At 44.0% G+C, this 20,805-nt stretch overlaps 1 protein-coding gene across 1 annotated transcript in view; it reads left to right on the top strand.

Moving 5' to 3' along the window:
• LOC142713737 (histone-lysine N-methyltransferase SETD2-like) overlaps nucleotides 1-15,407 on the top strand; it is a gene marked incomplete at its 5' end in the record, with an annotated part of 37,918 nt that extends 22,511 nt beyond the window's left edge. Inside the window, 11 exons of the mRNA XM_075848607.1 lie at nucleotides 152-280; nucleotides 1,352-2,053; nucleotides 2,380-2,425; nucleotides 5,131-5,290; nucleotides 5,638-6,325; nucleotides 7,235-7,357; nucleotides 7,445-7,587; nucleotides 7,841-7,955; nucleotides 12,368-12,448; nucleotides 13,854-13,955; nucleotides 14,592-15,407. Of these exons, the coding sequence (XP_075704722.1) occupies nucleotides 152-280; nucleotides 1,352-2,053; nucleotides 2,380-2,425; nucleotides 5,131-5,290; nucleotides 5,638-6,325; nucleotides 7,235-7,357; nucleotides 7,445-7,587; nucleotides 7,841-7,955; nucleotides 12,368-12,448; nucleotides 13,854-13,955; nucleotides 14,592-14,753 (2,451 nt within the window). The remainder of the gene's footprint in view (nucleotides 1-151; nucleotides 281-1,351; nucleotides 2,054-2,379; nucleotides 2,426-5,130; nucleotides 5,291-5,637; nucleotides 6,326-7,234; nucleotides 7,358-7,444; nucleotides 7,588-7,840; nucleotides 7,956-12,367; nucleotides 12,449-13,853; nucleotides 13,956-14,591) is intronic.
• Nucleotides 15,408-20,805: the final 5,398 nt, after the last annotated feature.

Below are 20,805 nucleotides of genomic sequence, written 5' to 3' on the forward strand. Positions count from 1 at the left end.
TACCCCTCTAACGCCTTGTGTAAAGCTTCACGTATCCTCACATTATGTCGATTGTAGTCACTGATGAATGATCAGCGTTACACGCGCTGCAGAACGGCTCCTCGTCTCTGTCTTGGCTTCATTCCCATCTCTGCGGCTCTTCTTTCCACAGAACACGCAGTCTCAGTCCTGTCTGAAGTCGTTTCTGGAATGTCACGGACTGTCCCTCCTGTGGATCTGGATGGCGGAACTTGGGGACAACCGGGGGACCACGAGTAACAGCATGAAGCTGCAGCTGGAGGTCAGCGGGTCTCCTCAGCTCTACATTGCGGCAGTTCTACTTCTATTCTTATATGTTTATTAGGTTGAAGTTCGTTATTTCTGCCCGACTCAATGTAAACCCTTCACAGGATGAATCTCCTTATAATCTTGTCGTGATTCTGATCTACGTCTCGTGTTCTACTCCAGTCACGTCTCACTGCTGCCCCCTGCTGTTACTGGCCAGCGCGTTTTGCTGTGCATTTTGGGATGTGTAATGTATAAAACACTCTGTACAGTTGCCTGAGTTTGGAAATGCTGCATCTCCCGCAGTGCAACGTAGCAGAATGCAGTGGGTCACAGGATGTCCGGTGAGCTGTATCCGCATAGTGTTCTGGCAGATTCTAAGTGGCATCCAGCGGTGGTGTAAATGCTGCTCCGAATGTGACTTGAGTATATGGCACGATGATGAGGCAAATATATTCCGCACCCTCTAAGTGTTGGGCTCTGTTCACACTGCATAAGAAATGTCAATACAGAAGTATCAAAACAAAAAAAACATTTATTTTCCCCAGTGTGTGCGAATGGCAACGTAGGCAACTGTGTGTCTCACCATGGCATATGTCGGGGGGGGGATGGTGAACACATCAGGAGACTTTCCTTCCCTGCAAACACTGTGTGAATGACGCCGAACCTGTCAAATATTTTGACTTTATTGTTGATTTTTTTTTAGTGCCTATTTTTTAGAAAACCTCTGACCTGTTACTATGACTTGATCGTCGTTGGGGTTATCCGTATCTGGACTCCCCCCCCCCAATCGTTGAAACAAAGGGGTGCTGTTCAGGGAGGACAGCAGAGTGGTGTACAGGCTCATAGAAAGTCTACAAGTCTGTATACCGCTAACGTTGCCTTTCCCAGAGGCTTCCGAGCACGGCCGAAGGGGCACATTGTTCAGCGGAGGGCTCCGGCCTTTACGTTTCTGCGATGGTGACCGGTCTCCGCACCTGAAACCCCCAATGATTAACACTTCTGAGGTTTTCTGTAACTAGATGTACCCTTGATGTTACCGTCCTGAAGTGCAAACAATCTCTCTCTTGTGTCTACTGTGAATTAGATCATTAAGACGCTGGAGTTGCTTCCGATCCCCAATAAGAATCTGCTGGAGGAGAGCAAGATTCTTCCCATCATCCAGCGATGGGCGCAGACCAAGATGGCCATACCGCCGCTAAGCGAGGGAGACGGCTACTCCAGTGAAAACACGTCCCGCGCCCACACCCCACTCAATACACCCGCAAACACGCCTGACCCTGCTGCCAAGCTGACCGTGGAGATGGAGGGCGAGACTCCCAAGAAGCTGGTGCTACGAAGACTGAAGATCATCAGTGAGAACAGCATGGACAGTGCCGTGTCCGACGCGGCCAGCGAGCTCGAGGTGAAGGAAGCTCCGGGAAAGCCAGAAACGCATCCCACAGACGACCAACAGTCCAAGGAAGGCTTGAAAGCAGAAGATGTTCCACCTCCTCCACCACCACCGCCGCCGCCACCCCCGTCAGAGGAGCAGCCGCCTACAGCCATCAAAACTGAGAACGACCCGTCCCCTGAAGGTGGCAAAGAACCAGCGGCTGGACTAGAGACTGACGCCAAGGAGACGACCAGCACGAAGACCGAAGACACTCCTGCAGTGGAGACGCCGTCCCAGGATGAGGAGGAAGGTGTATCTGACGTGGAGAGCGAGAGGAGCCAGGAGCAGACGGACAAGATGCTGGATATGAGTGAACTCGCCAACAAGCTGCTGGAAGGATGGAAAGACCTGAAGGTAAGAGGCTCCCCGCTACTTGGCGAGGCTCCCCGCTACTTGGCGAGGCTCCCCGCTACTTGGCGAGACTCGGGGGGGGGGGGGTTGGCACACGGCTTTTTCTCCGCAGTCTGGGACGGCTGGTAACATCCTCTGTGGTAGCGGTAATGGTGGGTGGCCATATTGTTTGTCACTCTGGATGAGAAAATAAATAAAATATATATTTTTTCCCACTTGATAGCACCAAATAAGTGTAGCCGGGATTATGTGCTTCTGATGATTGGGATTATTGGCGGATTCCTCTGGATTGTTCTGCACTCACCGCTCGCTCTGCTTTTTCTATGTAGGAAGTTTATCGGATCCCAAAGAAAACTCAAGTGGAAAAGGAAAACCGTAAGTGATTCACATCCCCCACTCACTACAGAGCTTCCAAGGTGGGACCATTCCTCTCCATATCACCTCCCCGCCGTCCTCCGCCATATCACCTCCCCACCATCCTCCGCCATACCACCTCCCCACCGTCCTCCTCCATACCACCTCCCCACCGTCCTCCATACCACCTCCCCACCGTCCTCCTCCATACCACCTCCCCACCGTCGTCCTCCATACCACCTCCCCACCGTCGTCCTCCATACCACCTCCCCACCGTCGTCCTCCATACCACCTCCCCACCGTCGTCCTCCATACCACCTCCCCACCGTCGTCCTCCATACCACCTCCCCACCGTCGTCCTCCATACCACCTCCCCACCGTCGTCCTCCATACCACCTCCCCACCGTCGTCCTCCATACCACCTCCCCACCGTCGTCCTCCATACCACCTCCCCACCGTCCTCCTCCATACCACCTCCCCACCGTCCTCCTCCATACCACCTCCCCACCGTCCTCCTCCATACCATCTCCCCACCGTCCTCCTCCATACCACCTCCCCACCGTCCTCCTCCATACCACCTCCCCACCGTCCTCCTCCATACCATCTCCCCACCGTCCTCCTCCATACCATCTCCCCACCGTCGTCCTCCATACCATCTCCCCACCGTCCTCCTCCATACCATCTCCCCACCGTCCTCCTCCATACCATCTCCCCACCGTCCTCCTCCATACCACCTCCCCACCATCCGTCTCCATACCACCTCCCCACCATCCTCCTCCATACCGCCTCCCCACCATCCTCCTCCATGCCGCCTCCCCGCCGTCCTTCCGCCTCCCCGCCGTCCTTCCGCCGTCCTTCCACCTCCATGCCGCCTCCCCGCCGTCCTTCCGCCGTCCTTCCACCTCCATGCCGCCTCCCCGCCGTCCTTCCGCCGTCCTTCCACCTCCATGCCGCCTCCCCGCCGTCCTTCCACCTCCATGCCGCCTCCCCGCCGTCCTTCCGCCGTCCTTCCACCTCCATGCCGCCTCCCCGCCGTCCTTCCGCCGTCCTTCCACCTCCATGCCGCCTCCCCGCCGTCCTTCCACCTCCCCGCCGTCCTTCCACCTCCCCGCCGTCCTTCCGACGCCTCCCCGCCGTCCTTCCGACGCCTCCCCGCCGTCCTTCCGACGCCTCCCCGCCGTCCTTCCGACGCCTCCCCGCCGTCCTTCCGACGCCTCCCCGCCGTCCTTCCGACGCCTCCCCGCCGTCCTTCCGCCGCCGTCCTTCCGACGCCTCGCCGCCGTCCTTCCGACGCCTCGCCGCCGTCCTTCCGACGCCTCGCCGCCGTCCTTCCGACGCCTCCCCGCCGTCCTTCCGACGCCTCCCCGCCGTCCTTCCGACGCCTCCCCGCCGTCCTTCCGACGCCTCCCCGCCGTCCTTTTCTATTGCATTCCACATATTTTGGTGTAAAAATCAGCTGGTATTTAGCAGAAACTTTGTTACGTTTTGCTTGTGCAGCTTTTACAGATATTCCCATACGTTGCTGGCTGCTCTGTCCCGGTCCCGGTCATCAACTATTTACTGATGTCTCTTCGTCCCGGCCGTCTCCTCTCCTGAGCGCTCAGAAACGTTTATTATAATTAGTCACAATTCGGTTATAATAAACAGCCGGGATGAAGAGCCGATCTTCCTGCCTGTACGGTTACACTGTGACCAGCAGAGGGCAGTCATGTACAAATGTAGCTCAGCTGAAGTAGTCGGTTAACTCTTATGACATTGCATTATATGTGCATTGAAATCCTTATTATATATCATTTTAATAGGTCTACCTGCAGTCCCATGTAACACCACAGATAACACAGTGATAACTCTGATTACAGATAATGTAGATGTCACCTGCAGTCCTATGTAACACCGCAGATAACAGTGATAACTCTCTGATTACAGATAATGTAGTAGATGTTACCTGCAGTCCTATGTAACACCACAGATAACACAGTGATAACTCTGATTACAGATAATGTAGATGTTACCTGCAGTCCTATGTAACACCACAGATAACAGTGATAACTCTCTGAGTACAGATAATGTAGTAGATGTTACCTGCAGTCCTATGTAACACCACAGATAACACAGTGATAACTCTGAGTACAGATAATGTAGTAGTGTTACCTGCAGTCCTATGTAACACCACAGATATCACAGTGATCACTCTCGGAGTACAGATAATGTAGTAGATATTACCTGCAGTCCTATGTAACAGCACAGATAACACAGTGATAACTCTCTGAGTACAGATAATGTAGTAGTTACCTGCAGTCCTATGTAACACCACAGATAACACAGTGATAACTCTCTGAGTACAGATAATGTAGTAGTTACCTGCAGTCCTATGTAACACCACAGATAACAGTGATAACTCTCTCAGTACAGGTAATGTTGTAGTGTTACCTGCAGTCCTATGTAACACCACAGATAACACAGTGATAACTCTCTGATTACAGATCATGTAGTAGTGTTACCTGCAGTCCTATGTAACACCACAGATAACACAGTGATAACTCTGATTACAGATCATGTAGTAGTGTTACCTGCAGTCCTATGTAACACCACAGATAACACAGTGATAACTCTCTGATTACAGATCATGTAGTAGTGTTACCTGCAGTCCTATGTAACACCACAGATAACACAGTGATCACCCTTGCGGTGCACGCTCTCGGTTACACTTCTTGTTTTCTCCTCAGATGAGCGCTGGAGAGACTCCTCAGGTGGAGGCTACCAAACTCCAACTAGCAAGAGTTCAGGGAGGGAGAGGGACTCTGAGCGTCAGAGTCAGAAGAAGCGCAAGAAATCTCCATCTCCACCGTCCTTCTATGAACGCAGCACAAAGAGGGGTGAGGACAGGTAAGGTGCTCGGGGTGACTCCAGTGCTGTTTACAGTTGTTGTTTTTTTATCCCGTGTGTATATGTGGGGGGTTTTACTGGTTTTCTGTTGACTCTCAGGATCTCACCCCTCTTTGGGCCTGTGGTTTTCTAGAACAAGTGCTGCTGTGATGCGTTGTAGGAGATACATTTTTCCCTTGTCCCCACCACAATATATAATATCAGCCTTTTAGCTTTGCTCTAAGGGCCCGAGAATCTCCAAGCAGCAGCCAACACACTTATGAACGCAGCTCTAGCTGTGACTAGAGTATAAGGTATGATCTTTCTGAAGTGGGTGGGATAGTGACCGGTGTCTGGTCTCTCCGCAGGTATGACACTCCGGCCTCCTCTAAGAAGAAGGGGCGGCTGCAGGACCGGAACAAGCTCTCCACGGAGGAACGCCGCAAGTTGTTTGAGCAGGAGGTGGCCCAGCGGGAGGCCCAGAAGCAGCAGCAACAGATGCAGAATATTGGAATATCCTCCCCCCTCCCCTATGACCCTCTGTCCTATGGAACCCAGCTCCCCCCACCCTTCATCACCTACCCGCAGGGATACCCCATGCAGTCCTACGTTGACCCCACAAACCCTAACATGGGTAAAATCCTATTACCTACTCCTCCTATTCTGGAGTCCGTCAACTCCCCCAACAGCTACGACCCCTCCCAGGGCATGGTGGTCAGTCCCGCCATGCTCACCCCGCAGCCGGTCCCAGTTGTCCAGCACGTGCCGGCCCCTATGGACGTTAACACGCAGCAGTATGTAACCCAACAAGAGCCAATGATTCCCCAAGACCCCAATGTCACTGTCATGCCAGTCCCAGCCCCCGGCTCTGTACCCCCTCAAACCTATGGCGTCTGGGATCCCAACCAGCAAGCAGTGGCAGTGCCACAGCATCCGGCTCAACCCCAATACCCAGCTCCCCCCGCCCAGCCTGCAATCTACTACTCGGGACAGGCCTGCCAAGCTGTCTACGGAGTGCCAGCCGCCTACACCCAGACAGCACAACCCATGGTGCAGGTAGGTGCCAATCACCTACATATAGGGGGCGCCATTACTTCTGAACAGATGACGCCAGGTTCATCAACATGAGGTGCCCCCCTCCTGTATGAGAAGTCTCAATAGTTACACATTGATAGACCAGACTAGAAAAGCAGGATGATGGCTCCTGTGTAATGGCGGGCATATTCATGGTCACCCAACTTTCCCAGGATCAGATAAAATTAAGACATGACTGTAGAGGATTGTCTAGACTGGATACAACTGTAACAAACCCTCAGCTGTGAGGAGTATTGGGTGTTTGATGGTGATCCTTTATGCTAGGATTGTTCAGTCTTTTCGTTATGAGTTTGTATAACATTTGTGTTGAGCTGCTCCGGTTCTGGTTAATTGCAGTCTCGCCATCGACGTTCATTAAACCAAGACCCCTCTCCTGGCGGTTTGTTACAGTGTGACCCGCCGCCTCGTAATGAATGTAATTTCACGTTTCATCGTTGGGAATGTTTACTTTATAGTTTTATGAGATTCCGTTCCACTGGAATTTAATAAAAATATTCTGTGCCAAAAGGGAAAGCGAAAGATTGTAGAATGTTTCCGTCACTTGCGGGTGGTCTTCTAGGTATTAGCACATTTCTCTTCAAATATATTCTAATTCCCGGGGCCCCCCACGGATGCAGCTTTGTTACTGATCAGAGGCGCAGGGTCCATCTCATTGATGTTCATCCGGAGCCTCCGGGTTCATGAATACAATATCAGAAATACAGTGATGACTGACACCGCTAGCTGAGCAGTATGAGAGCTGGGGTACATACTATTGTAGCGTTAGGAGCTGTGGGGTCCATAATGGAGAGCATTGGTTGTCGTGCAGCATCGGGGGGGGGGAGGCTCTTTAACACAAACTTCTTTACCAACTTTGTGTTGTATTTGCAGAGCTACGCGCAGCCCGGGTTGCAGTACATGTCAGGGCACCAGATCTACGCTCAGCACCCGCAGGGAGTGGTGGTTCAGCAGGCCCCGCCCACCCTTATACCACAGCCGCCGCCGCTGCAGCAGGTGGGTGATGGCCGTCGTCCCCCGTGTGGAGATTCTCCCGCTAGGACTCTTCTTCTCATGTATTGTTTGACCTTTTCTCTTCCTTAGCCGGAGATGGGACTGGCCCCCAACAACATCATGGATCTCCCGCCACCTTCTCCCCCCAAGCCTAAAACCATCGTCCTACCGCCCAGCTGGAAGACCGCCCGGGACCCTGAGGGGAAAATCTATTATTACCATGTAATAACCAGGTGAGTGAAGGACGATGAGGTAACCAAGCAGCCACCTGTATATGAATGAAGATACTATGGGGGCAGACCGTAGACCTGGTACAATGGAACAAGCACGCAGCTGTGAACAGGATTGGGTTAGGATGGGTTTTAAGCCTACGGGTGTAATGCAAGGCATTTCCATTCACTGACAGTCTTTAGTTTTAGTGCTAGAAGTCATATGTTGGTTGTACACGGTGCTATGAGTAGGTTTGACATTACTTCTCTTCTCCAGACAGACGCAGTGGGATCCGCCATCCTGGGACAGCCCTGGAGATGAAGGATCAGGTATGGACCACGAGGCCGAAATGGACCTGGGAACGCCGACCTATGACGAGAACCCAATGAAGGTAAAGGACGGCCGCGCACGTAACGAAAATACTGTACCCTCATATCGGGGGGAAAACCAGGTGACTGACCCCAAGTAACAATCATAATCGTGCACCGTGGGCTGGACTCTGCCGCCTGCTCTGGGGTAAATCTGCCCCGTACCCGAATCACCCATCCACCGCGGCCTCCGGCGCCGGGTCATGTGACCTGCCTCAGACAAGGTGGATGGAAATAGTCCAGTACTGATCAGTAAGTGGTTAAACGCCAATGATCTCCCTTCTATTTGCTGCGTTATCTGAACTGGACGACCTCCGGGTGGCGCCTCGATTCCCCCTCCCCCTCCCTCACCATTGGCTTTTGGGATCGATGCCGTGAATATAAGAATAAGATGATTGCAGTTTTCTGCTGATGCATTAACGGTTTCCGTAAATCCCATTCTCTTAAATAATACGGCCCCTTCTCAGCAGAAAAATGCGCAATGTCGGGAGAAAATAATGTTCTAGAGAACTTTGGACTTGTCTTTTTTTTCAACCATACGAACGATGTAACCGATGAACGTGGCACCCGAGCGCTCCGCCTCGAAAAACCGCGGCCGAAGATTCTGCGCGGCCAACACAGACTGATCCTTTTACAGGAGAACATGATCCGGCCCGGCTCGTTCTCACCACTGTCCTGACCAGCCGAGAATGTTCCCAGCTCGATGATCTGCCAGACGCTGAAGCCAGACGCAGGGTTAATATGTCCTGATGGTAACGGCACCGGCTCCAAAAATACGGCCACCCCCACAGGACTCCTAATTACTCAGGGATGGAGTATTGTGCTGCCGTCCCTTTAAAGAGTTGTTTGTGGGTCGGCAGGAGGTGCCAGGAGCCGTCAGTCCGCGCACCCCATCTATCAGTAGAATTATAGGGGAAGCCGGAGACACAGCCTATAATCAGAGGAGGTGATAGTCCGCTGCAGAGACACAGCCTATAATCAGAGGAGGTGATAGTCCACTGCAGAGACACAGTCCACCCTCCTGTGCCAGAGTCTGAACCCGCTGCCGGCCTGCGGCTCCTGAGGTCTGCTCTGCCTGACGTCTTCATTGGCCGCGGTCTCCTCGTCTGTTCTTCTCCGGCTTGTTACACAGCAGCTTCATGTATATCGACTGATCAATGTGACGTGTCGGTGATCAAATATTCAAAATAAGGAGTAAATAAATGCCCCCTCCATGGAGACTCTATGCTGCATTTCCCTATATAAACCCTAGGGGGCGCAGTAATGCAGCACATGTCATCTGTGTGTGACAAACCGTGATCACTTATCAATGGATGACCCCTGAACCATGTGATTATATATATATATATAGTAGGTGCGGGAAAACGCCGCCATTGTTCTATATCCTGATCATTTATTCCTGCGGTTTTCTGTGACGCCGTGCGGCGCGCTCTCATTGTAAGACGGTTCCTTGGTGAGGCGTCGTCTTTCCTGTGCACTCTTCTCAGGAGACGCGAGTTACGTCCTCACCTCCCTGCAGGCTTCGGGGTCGCGGCTGCTGTTTTTTTTTTAAGACCTCTTCTAATTATAAACATCTCTCGCTCCTCGCGGCGGAACGCACAGAAGATTCCAGACCGACGCTTAACAACCTGTGCAGCGCTGTAAAACACAAGACGGGAATGTTTGCCCTGGAGCGGTCACCGGCCACTTCCCCAATTAAAGCCGGCGCTGTAATTAAAACAATGGCGGCAGTGAGGGCCCCGTCCGTTCATGAATCCCCCCAATATTCATAAATGGCCGCATTGAGCAGCCCCAGACTCCACATCATTTATGGGCCCGAATACAACATGGAAACGTTTGTTAGAGGGGCCGGGGTCGGAGTTGGCCGCCTGCCACCGCATATTAAATCCTATATATTCTTATAATAAGCTGCACCACGTTATTATAATATTGCCCCTCCCCCATCCCCTTAACGTGGTTTTATGCCCCAGCTGTCTGACACGTGGGCATCCTGCGGAGCCACACATGCACTTCTCATAGGTTCGGGTTATGGGTTTTCCAGATATACAGGCGTTTGGCAGCTGCAAGACGCAAATCCATACGGTCAATGGACTAAGGGCGAGCTCGTCGTATCTGTCCTGTACATGGGTGAGAACCGGGTGTAATGTCTTTGTATAGATAGAACAGACTGCCAGGGGGTAACAGCTTTTCATTGGTTGCGCAGCAGATCTTATGTAGCTTATAGCTGGTTCTGGGAAAGCTGGGTGACCGCCAACCTGGCCTCCCATACTAGTCGTCAGCGTTCATAGGCTCCTCCGCGGCAAATCTACTTATTTCTACGCTCCACCGCCCCATCTGCCTTCATCTTGCATAGCTATGCAGGAGTCTGGGAAAGCTGGGTGTGCTCTTTGGTCGTCGTCCGGCTTTCCCAGAACTAATGTTACACGTGTTTTATATAAACCAGGACCAGAGACGTTACAGATGATGCTGGTCCTCATTGCCCTTCCCCCTACGATCATGACAAGACACTTGCAGCCTCCGTTACGAAGACCCTCAGGAGGCAGATGACACGTGACCTCAGCTGTTCGTGTACCCTCCCCCGCCTTATATGATGGGTCCTCCCTCCACATGTCTGGAATGTCACAGCTTTCCACTATAGAGATTCACACTCGTTTTTGTGCGGCTGCGCATCCCCCCGCCCCCCCCCCCCCCCGCCTGGTGGAGTCCCTGTGTACATACATTACATTACTTATCCTGTACTGATCCTGAGTTACATCCTGTATTATACTCCAGAGCTGCACTCACTATTCTGCTGGTGGAGTCACTGTGTACATACATTACATTACTTATCCTGTACTGATCCTGAGTTACATCCTGTATTATACTCCAGAGCTGCACTCACTATTCTGCTGGTGGGGTCACTGTGTACATACATTACATTACTTATCCTGTACTGATCCTGAGTTACATCCTGTATTATACTGCAGAGCTGCACTCACTATTCTGCTGGTGGAGTCACTGTGTACATACATTACATTACTTATCCTGTACTGATCCTGAGTTACATCCTGTATTATACTGCAGAGCTGCACTCACTATACTGCTGGTGGAGTCACTGTGTACATACATTACATTACTTATCCTGTACTGATCCTGAGTTACATCCTGTATTATTATACTGCAGAGCTGCACTCACTATACTGCTGGTGGAGTCACTGTGTACATACATTACATTACTTATCCTGTACTGATCCTGAGTTAAATCCTGTATTATACTCCAGAGCTGCACTCACTATTCTGCTGGTGGAGTCACTGTGTACATACATTACATATCCTGAGTTATATCCTGTATTATACTCCAGAGCTGCACTCACTATTCTGCTGGTGGAGTCACTGTGTACATACATTACATTACTTATCCTGCACTGATCCTGAGTTACATCCTGTATTATACTCCAGAGCTGCACTCACTATTCTGCTGGTGGAGTCACTGTGTACATACATTACATTACTTATCCTGCACTGATCCTGAGTTACATCCTGTATTATACTCCAGAGCTGCACTCACTATTCTGCTGGTGGAGTCACTGTGTATATACATTACTTATCCTGTACTGATCCTGAGTTATATCCTGTATTATACTCCAGAGCTGCACTCACTATTCTGCTGGTGGAGTCACTGTGTACATACATTACATTACTTATCCTGCACTGATCCTGAGTTACATCCTGTATTATACTCCAGAGCTGCACTCACTATTCTGCTGGTGGAGTCACTGTGTACATACATTACTTATCCTGTACTGATCCTGAGTTATATCCTGTATTATACTGCAGAGCTGCACTCACTATTCTGCTGGTGGAGTCACTGTGTACATACATTACATTACTTATCCTGTACTGATCCTGAGTTACATCCTGTATTATACTCCAGAGCTGTGATCACTATTCTGCTGGTGGAGTCACTGTGTACATACATTACATTACTTATCTTGTACTGATCCTGAGTTACATCCTGTATTATAGTCCAGAGCTGCACTCACTATTCTGCTGGTGGAGTCACTGTGTACATACATTACTTATCCTGTACTGATCCTGAGTTACATCCTGTATTATACACCAGAGCTGCACTCACTATTCTGCTGGTGGAGTCACTGTGTACATACATTACATTACTTATCCTGTACTGATCCTGAGTTACATCCTGTATTATACTCCAGAGCTGCACTCACTATTCTGCTGGTGGAGTCACTGTGTACATACATTACATTACTTATCCTGTACTGATCCTGAGTTACATCCTGTATTATACTCCAGAGCTGCACTCACTATTCTGCTGGTGGTCAGGTGCACTTTTCGGATTCTGAGGGGGTCTCGTACCATTTCCCCATTACTGACTGTTTCTTCACATCAAAAATATTTTTCCTACAATATTTTTTTTATTTTTTTTGACTAGTCTTCCAACAAAGCAAAAACAGCTGAAGCGGATACATCGAGTGAACTGGCAAAGAAGAGCAAAGAAGTCTTCAGAAAAGAGGTAAGAACGGCTCGGTGCCCCAATAGGCCGCATCAAACCATGAATACTTAGAGGGGTCGTCCACAATCTGTAAATTTATCTTTATTATCCTATAATGAAATGTCTGCAACTTTCCAATAGAATTAGGTTTTAGTTTCTTGTCTTTTGTTTATCTTTTTTTCTTAAACCTGTGCTTGCTTTCAGTGAAAGTAGATATTCTTGTTTTACATCGAGAAGTGAAAATCCTTAGTCCTAGTCCTTCTCACAGCTGATGGGCTATTGACTTTATTAGTGTGGGTGAGAGCCCACTGCCTGGAATCCGAGAATTGTCTACACTGTAACGAACTCTCAGCTGTGTGAGCAAAACGAAGTAGAGATGATTTTTCAATCTAGATGTAAAACATGAATATTTCCATTCACCAACAGCAAGCAGAACTCTTTATAATGATGATGGATTAAAAAACTGTTTATTGGAAAGTTTCAGAACTTAATATAAGACTGGACTGACCCTTTAAGTTCTGTAACTCGCACATGTCAGGACTCCAGTCACCTCTGGCTAGGACTGGGCAATTCATCTCAAAATAATCGAAATTCAGAGCAATTAATTGACTTCATCTTGCGAATTTCGGTTGTATCAATTATTTTTCCCTGGTTTAAATGTATCTGCATCTTCAGGACGCAGATACAGTTGAATCCAATGGTAGAGCAGGGAGCCGCAAGCTGTGGGGTTCAGTTATGGGGTCATTATACTGTGTGGGGTTCAGTTATGGGGTCATTATACTGTGTGGGGTCATTATACTGTGTGGGGTCCAGTTATGGGGTCATTACACTGTGTGGGGTTCAGTTATGGGGGCATTATACTGTGTGGGGTCATTATACTGTGTGGGGTCATTATACTGTGTGGGGTCATTATACGGTGTGGAAGTCCCTTATGGGGGCATTATACTGTGTGGGGTTCAGTTATGGGGGCATTATACTGTGTGGGGTTCAGTTATGGGGGCATTATACTGTGTGGGGTTCAGTTATGGGGGCATTATACTGTGTGGGGTTCAGTTATGGGGGCATTATACTGTGTGGGGTCATTAGACGGTGTGGAAGTCCCTTATGGGGTCATTATACGGTGGGAAGACAGTTATGGGGGGCATTATACTGAGTGGGGGCAGTGTCGGGTATATTATATACAGGCTCAGGAGATAAATATTAATTCAATGGCATAGCATGCGAATAGGAGGCGGGGCATGCAAAAAGGGTGTGGCCTAATAATCTTTCAATAATCGAGGTTACACGTTCAATTAATCGTGACTCTGACTGATGAGAGGACAGCACTGCCGCTGGCAATTTGTGTTGCGCTGCCGCTCAGAGAATGCTGATTGTCTATTAATTTTTGCTGCTCCCCCCCCCCCCCCCCTCCTCCTCTCCCTCCCAGATGTCGCAGTTCATCGTGCAGTGTCTGAACCCGTACAGGAAGCCGGACTGTAAGATTGGCAGGATAAATAATACAGAGGACTTCAAGCACCTGGCACGGAAGGTACGTATAGCCCAGCGCCCGCCTGTGTTACTGCCCAGACTCTGCAGAGCCTCCGCCATGTACAATGTATAATAGTCAGTCGCCACAGGATCAGCGGTTCTATGACTGAATTATATTTAAAGGGGAACTCCACCTAAATGCATGAGTACAAAAATCTCTCAAACGCCACTGACCGTGATGTCTGGGCTGCAGTTCACTGCCAATTCTGCCTTAAGCGAGACCCCCGATGCGGACTGGTTAATAGGGGCGTGCTGCCTGACGACCAACTAGAATGAACTCTGGTTGCTACAATGTATCCTTAGCAACCAGACTGTCAGACCGGGGATCAGGAGGGGAGAGCAGCGTGGCAGCAGTCACACCATTAGTGGCCACTTTTTCCACTATAAATAAACGAAAGGATCAACTTTATAAATAGTCTTTATTGCAGCCCTATGTGTCTCCATGGTTACAGACTACAAACAAACACTGTGTAGTCTGACCCTTCAGACATGTGCCTATGTAAACTATGGAGGGGTCATCTCATTGTTCTGATTGGCGGGAGGACTGGTTTTTTTACCCTCCCCCCCCCCCCTCCCTCCCCTCCCACTTTACCTTGTCGTATCGGAATAATTGACTCCCATCTCTTCACCTCCACAGCTGACACACGGCGTCATGAACAAGGAGCTGAAATACTGCAAGAACCCTGAGGACCTCGACTGCAACGAGAACGTCAAACATAAAACCAAGGAGTACATCAAGAAATACATGCAGAAGTTCGGCTCCATCTATAAGCCCAAAGAGGATGTGGACTTTGAATAGCGCCCTCTAGAGGCCGAGTCACAAACCGTACCGCTGACAAGTGTACAGGACAGAACCGCCCCTTCCCCCCATTAAATCTGACAGCACATTTCACATGATGGACTATGACTATTAATTTAGAGACTCCCTCCCCCCTCAGTGGATCATAGGGGAGGATTGGAGTGTAAGCTCTGTGGACCTAGACTTCTGAATTTGCGCCTCCTCTTCCTGCGGACGGACGTCTCTCTGAACTGTACAGTGCAATAAATTGTGGCATTTTTTTTCTCTTTTTTTTTTTAATGGTTGCTCCCGCCATGAGCCTGTATTATATTTTATCATATCTGTGAATATAATGTTATATATTTTTGTTTCATAATCCAGAAACCACCAGAACTTTCCTACGAGAGCGATTAACCCCCGGGGCCCCTGTAAATATCCCACCGATTATCCTGAATTGTCTCATCTAGAGAGTTTTTTATAATTATTTTTCCCCTTTGTGCATTTACCACCAAGTTATTTTCTGTTTTGTTAGGCAGAATTGTGGATTACTGATACTTTTTTTTCTTTTTTTTTCTTTTTTTTATTGTCCTGCCTATATCCTTTTACTTCAAATTTTTACTGAATTTTTTATGTATAAAAGAAAAAAAGAGAATAAAATACATTTGCCTACACGGATATGATAGAACGACTGCATCAATCACTACTGGAGTATTATAGTAGTTATATTCTAGTATATAGGGGGCAGTATTATAGTAGTTATATTCTTGTATATAGGGAGCAGTATTATAGTAGTTATATTCTTGTATATAGGTGGCAGTATTATAGTAGTTATATTCTTGTATATAGGAGGCAGTATTATAGTAGTTATAGTCTTGTATATAGGGGCAGTATTATAGTAGTTATATTCTTGTATATAGGAGGCAGTATTATAGTAGTTATATTCTTGTATATAGGAGCAGTATTATAGTAGTTATATTCTTGTATATAGGGAGCAGTATTATAGTACTTATATTCTTGTATATAGGGGCAGTATTATAGTAGTTATATTCTTGTATATAGGAGCAGTATTATAGTAGTTATATTCTTGTATATAGGGAGCAGTATTATAGTAGTTATATTCTTGTATATAGGAGCAGTATTATAGTAGTTATATTCTTGTATATAGGGGGCAGTATTATAGTAGTTATATTCTTGTATATAGGGGGCAGTATTATAGTAGTTATATTCTTGTATATAGGAGCAGTATTATAGTAGTTATATTCTGGTATATAGGAGCAGTATTATAGTAGTTACATTCTTGTATATAGGGGCAGTATTATAGTAGTTATATTCTTGTATATAGTGGGCAGTATTATAGTAGTTATATTCTTGTATATAGGAGCAGTATTATAGTAGTTATATTCTTGTATATAAGGGGCAGTATTATAGTAGTTATATTCTTGTATATAGGGGTAGTATTATAGTAGTTATATTCTTGTACATAGGGGTCAGTATTATAGTAGTTATATTCTTGTACATAGGGGTCAGTATTATAGTAGATATATTCTTGTATATAGGAGCAGTATTATAGTAGTTATATTGTATATAGGAGCAGTATTATAGTAGTTATATTCTTGTATATAGGAGCAGTATTATAGTAGTTATATTCTTGTATATAGGAGCAGTATTATAGTAGTTATATTCTTGTATATAGGGGCAGTATTCTAGTAGTTATATTCTTGTATATAGGGAGCAGTATTATAGTAGTTACATTCTTGTATATAGGAGCAGTATTATAGTAGTTATATTCTTGTATATAGGAGCAGTATTATAGTAGTTATATTCTTGTATGTAGTAGCAGTATTATAGTAGTTATATTCTGGTATATAGGAGCAGTATTATAGTAGTTACATTCTTGTATATAGGGGCAGTATTATAGTAGTTATATTCTTGTATATAGGGACAGTATTATAGTAGTTATATTCTTGTATATAGGGGCAGTATTATAGTAGTTATATTCTTGTATATAGGGGGCAGTATTATAGTAGTTATATTCTTGTATATAGGGGGCAGTATTATAGTAGTTATATTCTTGTATATAGGAGCAGTATTATAGTAGTTATATTCTTGTATATAGGAGCAGTATTATAGTAGTTATATTCTTGTATATAGGGACAGTATTATAGTAGTTATATTCTTGTATATAGGGGGCAGTATTATAGTAGTTATATTCTTGTATATAGGAGCAGTATTATAGTAGTTATATTCTTGTATATAGGAGCAGTATTATAGTAGTTATATTCTTGTATGTAGTAGCAGTATTATAGTAGTTATATTCTGGTATATAGGAGCAGTATTATAGTAGTTACATTCTTGTATATAGGGGCAGTATTACAGTAGTTATATTCTTGTATATAGGGACAGTATTATAGTAGTTATATTCTTGTATATAGGGGCAGTATTATAGTAGTTATATTCTTGTATATAGGGGGCAGTATTATAGTAGTGATATTCTTGTATATAGGGGGCAGTATTATAGTAGTTATATTCTTGTATATAGGGGCAGTATTATAGTAGTTATATTCCTGTATATAGGAGCAGTATTATAGTAGTTATATTCTTGTACATAGGAGCAGTATTATAGTAGTTATATTCTTGTATATAGGAGCAGTATTATAGTAGTTATATTCTTGTATATAGTGGGCAGTATTATAGTAGTGATATTCTTGTATATAGGGGGCAGTATTATAGTAGTTATATTCCTGTATATAGTGGCAGTATTATAGTAGTTATATTCTTGTATATAGGAGCAGTATTATAGTAGTTATATTCTTGTATATAGGGGGCAGTATTATAGTAGTTATATTCTTGTATATAGGAGCAGTATTATAGTAGTTATATTCTTGTATATAAGGGGCAGTATTATAGTAGTTATATTCTTGTATATAGGGGTAGTATTATAGTAGTTATATTCTTGTACATAGGGGTCAGTATTATAGTAGTTATATTCTTGTATATAGGGGGCAGTATTATAGTAGTTATATTCTTGTATATAGGGGCAGTATTATAGTAGTTATATTCTTGTATATAGGGAGCAGTATTATAGTAGTTATATTCTTGTATATAGGGGCAGTATTATAGTAGTTATATTCTTGTATATAAGGGGCAGTATTATAGTAGTTATATTCTTGTATATAGGGAGCAGTATTATAGTAGTTATATTCTTGTATATAAGGGGCAGTATTATAGTAGTTATATTCTTGTACATAGGGGTCAGTATTATAGTAGTTATATTCTTGTACATAGGGGTCAGTATTATAGTAGTTATATTCTTGTATATAGGGGGCAGTATTATAGTAGTTATATTCTTGTATATAGGCGCAGTATTATAGTAGTTATATTCTTGTATATAGGGGGCAGTACTGTAGTAGTTACATTCTTGTATATAGGAGCAGTATTATAGTAGTTATATTCTTGTATATAGGAGCAGTATTATAGTAGTTATATTCTTGTATATAGGAGCAGTATTATAGTAGTTATATTCTTGTATATAAGGGGCAGTATTATAGTAGTTATATTCTTGTATATAAGGGGCAGTATTACAGTAGTTATATTCTTGTATATAGGGGGCAGTATTGTAGTAGTTACATTCTTGTATATAGGAGCAGTATTATAGTAGTTATATTCTTGTATATAAGGGGCAGTATTATAGTAGTTATATTCTTGTATATATGGAGCAGTATTATAGTAGTTATATTCTTGAATATAAGGGGCAGTATTATAGTAGTTATATTCTTGTATATAGGGACAGTATTATAGTAGTTATATTCTTGTATATAGGGGCAGTATTATAGTAGTTATATTCTTGTATATAGGGGGCAGTATTATAGTAGTTATATTTTTGTATATAGGGGAAGTATTATAGTAGCTATATTCTTGTATATAGGAGCAGTATTATAGTAGTTATATTCTTGTATATAGGGGCAGTATTATAGTAGTTATATTCTTGTATATAGGAGCAGTATTATAGTAGTTAAATTCTTGTATATAGGAGCAGTATTATAGTAGTTATATTCTTGTATGTAGTAGCAGTATTATATTAGTTATATTCTTGTATATAGGGGAAGTATTATAGTAGCTATATTCTTGTATATAGGAGCAGTATTATAGTAGTTATATTCTTGTATATAGGAGCAGTATTATAGTAGTTATATTCTTGTATATAGGAGCAGTATTATAGTAGTTATATTCTTGTATATAGGGGCAGTATTATAGTAGTTATATTCTTGTATATAGGAGCAGTATTATAGTAGTTATATTCTTGTATATAGGAGCAGTATTATAGTAGTTATATTCTTGTATGTAGTAGCAGTATTATATTAGTTATATTCTTGGATATAGGAGCAGTATTATAGTAGTTATATTCTTGTATATAGGGGAAGTATTATAGTAGCTATATTCTTGTATATAGGAGCAGTATTATAGTAGTTATATTCTTGTATATAGGAGCAGTATTATAGTAGATATATTCTTGTATATAGGAGCAGTATTATAGTAGTTATATTCTTGTATATAGGAGCAGTATTATAGTAGTTATATTCTTGTATATAGGAGGCAGTATTATAGTAGTTATATTCTTGTATATAGGATCAGCATTATAGTAGTTATATTCTTGTATATAGGAGCAGTATTATAGTAGTTATATTCTTGTATATAGGGGGCAGTATTATAGTCGTTATATTCTTGTACATAGGGGCAGTATTGTAGTAGTTATATTCTTGTATATAGGGGCAGTATTATAGTAGTTATATTCTTGTATATAGGGGCAGTATTACAGTAGTTATATTCTTGTATATAGGGGCAGTATTATAGTAGTTATATTCTTGTACACAGGGGGCAGTATTATAGTAGTTATATTCTTGTATATAGGAGCAGTATTATAGTAGTTATATTCTTGTATATAGGAGGCAGTATTATAGTGGTTATATTCTTGTATATAGGAGGCAGTATTATAGTAGTTATATTCTTGTATATAGGGGCAGTATTATAGTAGTTATATTCTTGTATATAGGGGCAGTATTATAGTAGTTATATTCTTGTATATAGGAGCAGTATTATAGTAGTTATATTCTTGTATATAGGTAGTATTATAGTAGTTATATTCTTGTATATAGGGACAGTATTATAGTAGTTATATTCTTGTATATTGGGGCAGTATTATAGTAGTTATATTCTTGTATATAGGGGCAGTATTATAGTAGTTATATTCTTGTATATAGGAGGCAGTATTATAGTAGTGATATTCTTGTATATAGGAGGCAGTATTATAGTAGTTATATTCTTTTATATAGGAGGCAGTATTATAGTAGTTATATTCTTGTATATAGGGGGCAGTATTATAGTCGTTATATTCTTGTACATAGGGGCAGTATTGTAGTAGTTATATTCTTGTATATAGGGGCAGTATTATAGTAGTTATATTCTTGTACATAGGGGGCAGTATTATAGTAGTTATATTCTTGTATATAGGAGCAGTATTATAGTAGTTATATTCTTGTATATAGGAGGCAGTATTATAGTGGTTATATTCTTGTATATAGGAGGCAGTATTATAGTGGTTATATTCTTGTATATAGGGGCAGTATTATAGTAGTTATATTCTTGTATATAGGGGCAGTATTATAGTAGTTATATTCTTGTATATAGGAGCAGTATTATAGTAGTTATATTCTTGTATATAGGGGGCAGTATTATAGTAGTTATATTCTTGTATATAGGGGCAGTATTATAGTAGTTATATTCTTGTATATAGGGAGCAGTATTATAGTAGTTATATTCTTGTATATAGGGGCAGTATTATAGTAGTTATATTCTTGTATATAGGAGGCAGTATTATAGTAGTTATATTCTTGTATATAGGAGGCAGTATTATAGTAGTTATATTCTTGTATATAGGGGCAGTATTATAGTAGTTATATTCTTGTATATAGGGGGCAGTATTATAGTAGTTATATTCTTGTATATAGGGGCAGTATTATAGTAGTTATATTCTTGTATATAGGGAGCAGTATTATAGTAGTTATATTCTTGTATA

This window comes from Rhinoderma darwinii, unplaced genomic scaffold (assembly GCF_050947455.1).
Source record: "Rhinoderma darwinii isolate aRhiDar2 unplaced genomic scaffold, aRhiDar2.hap1 Scaffold_4345, whole genome shotgun sequence".
Lineage (NCBI taxonomy): Eukaryota > Metazoa > Chordata > Amphibia > Anura > Rhinodermatidae > Rhinoderma > Rhinoderma darwinii.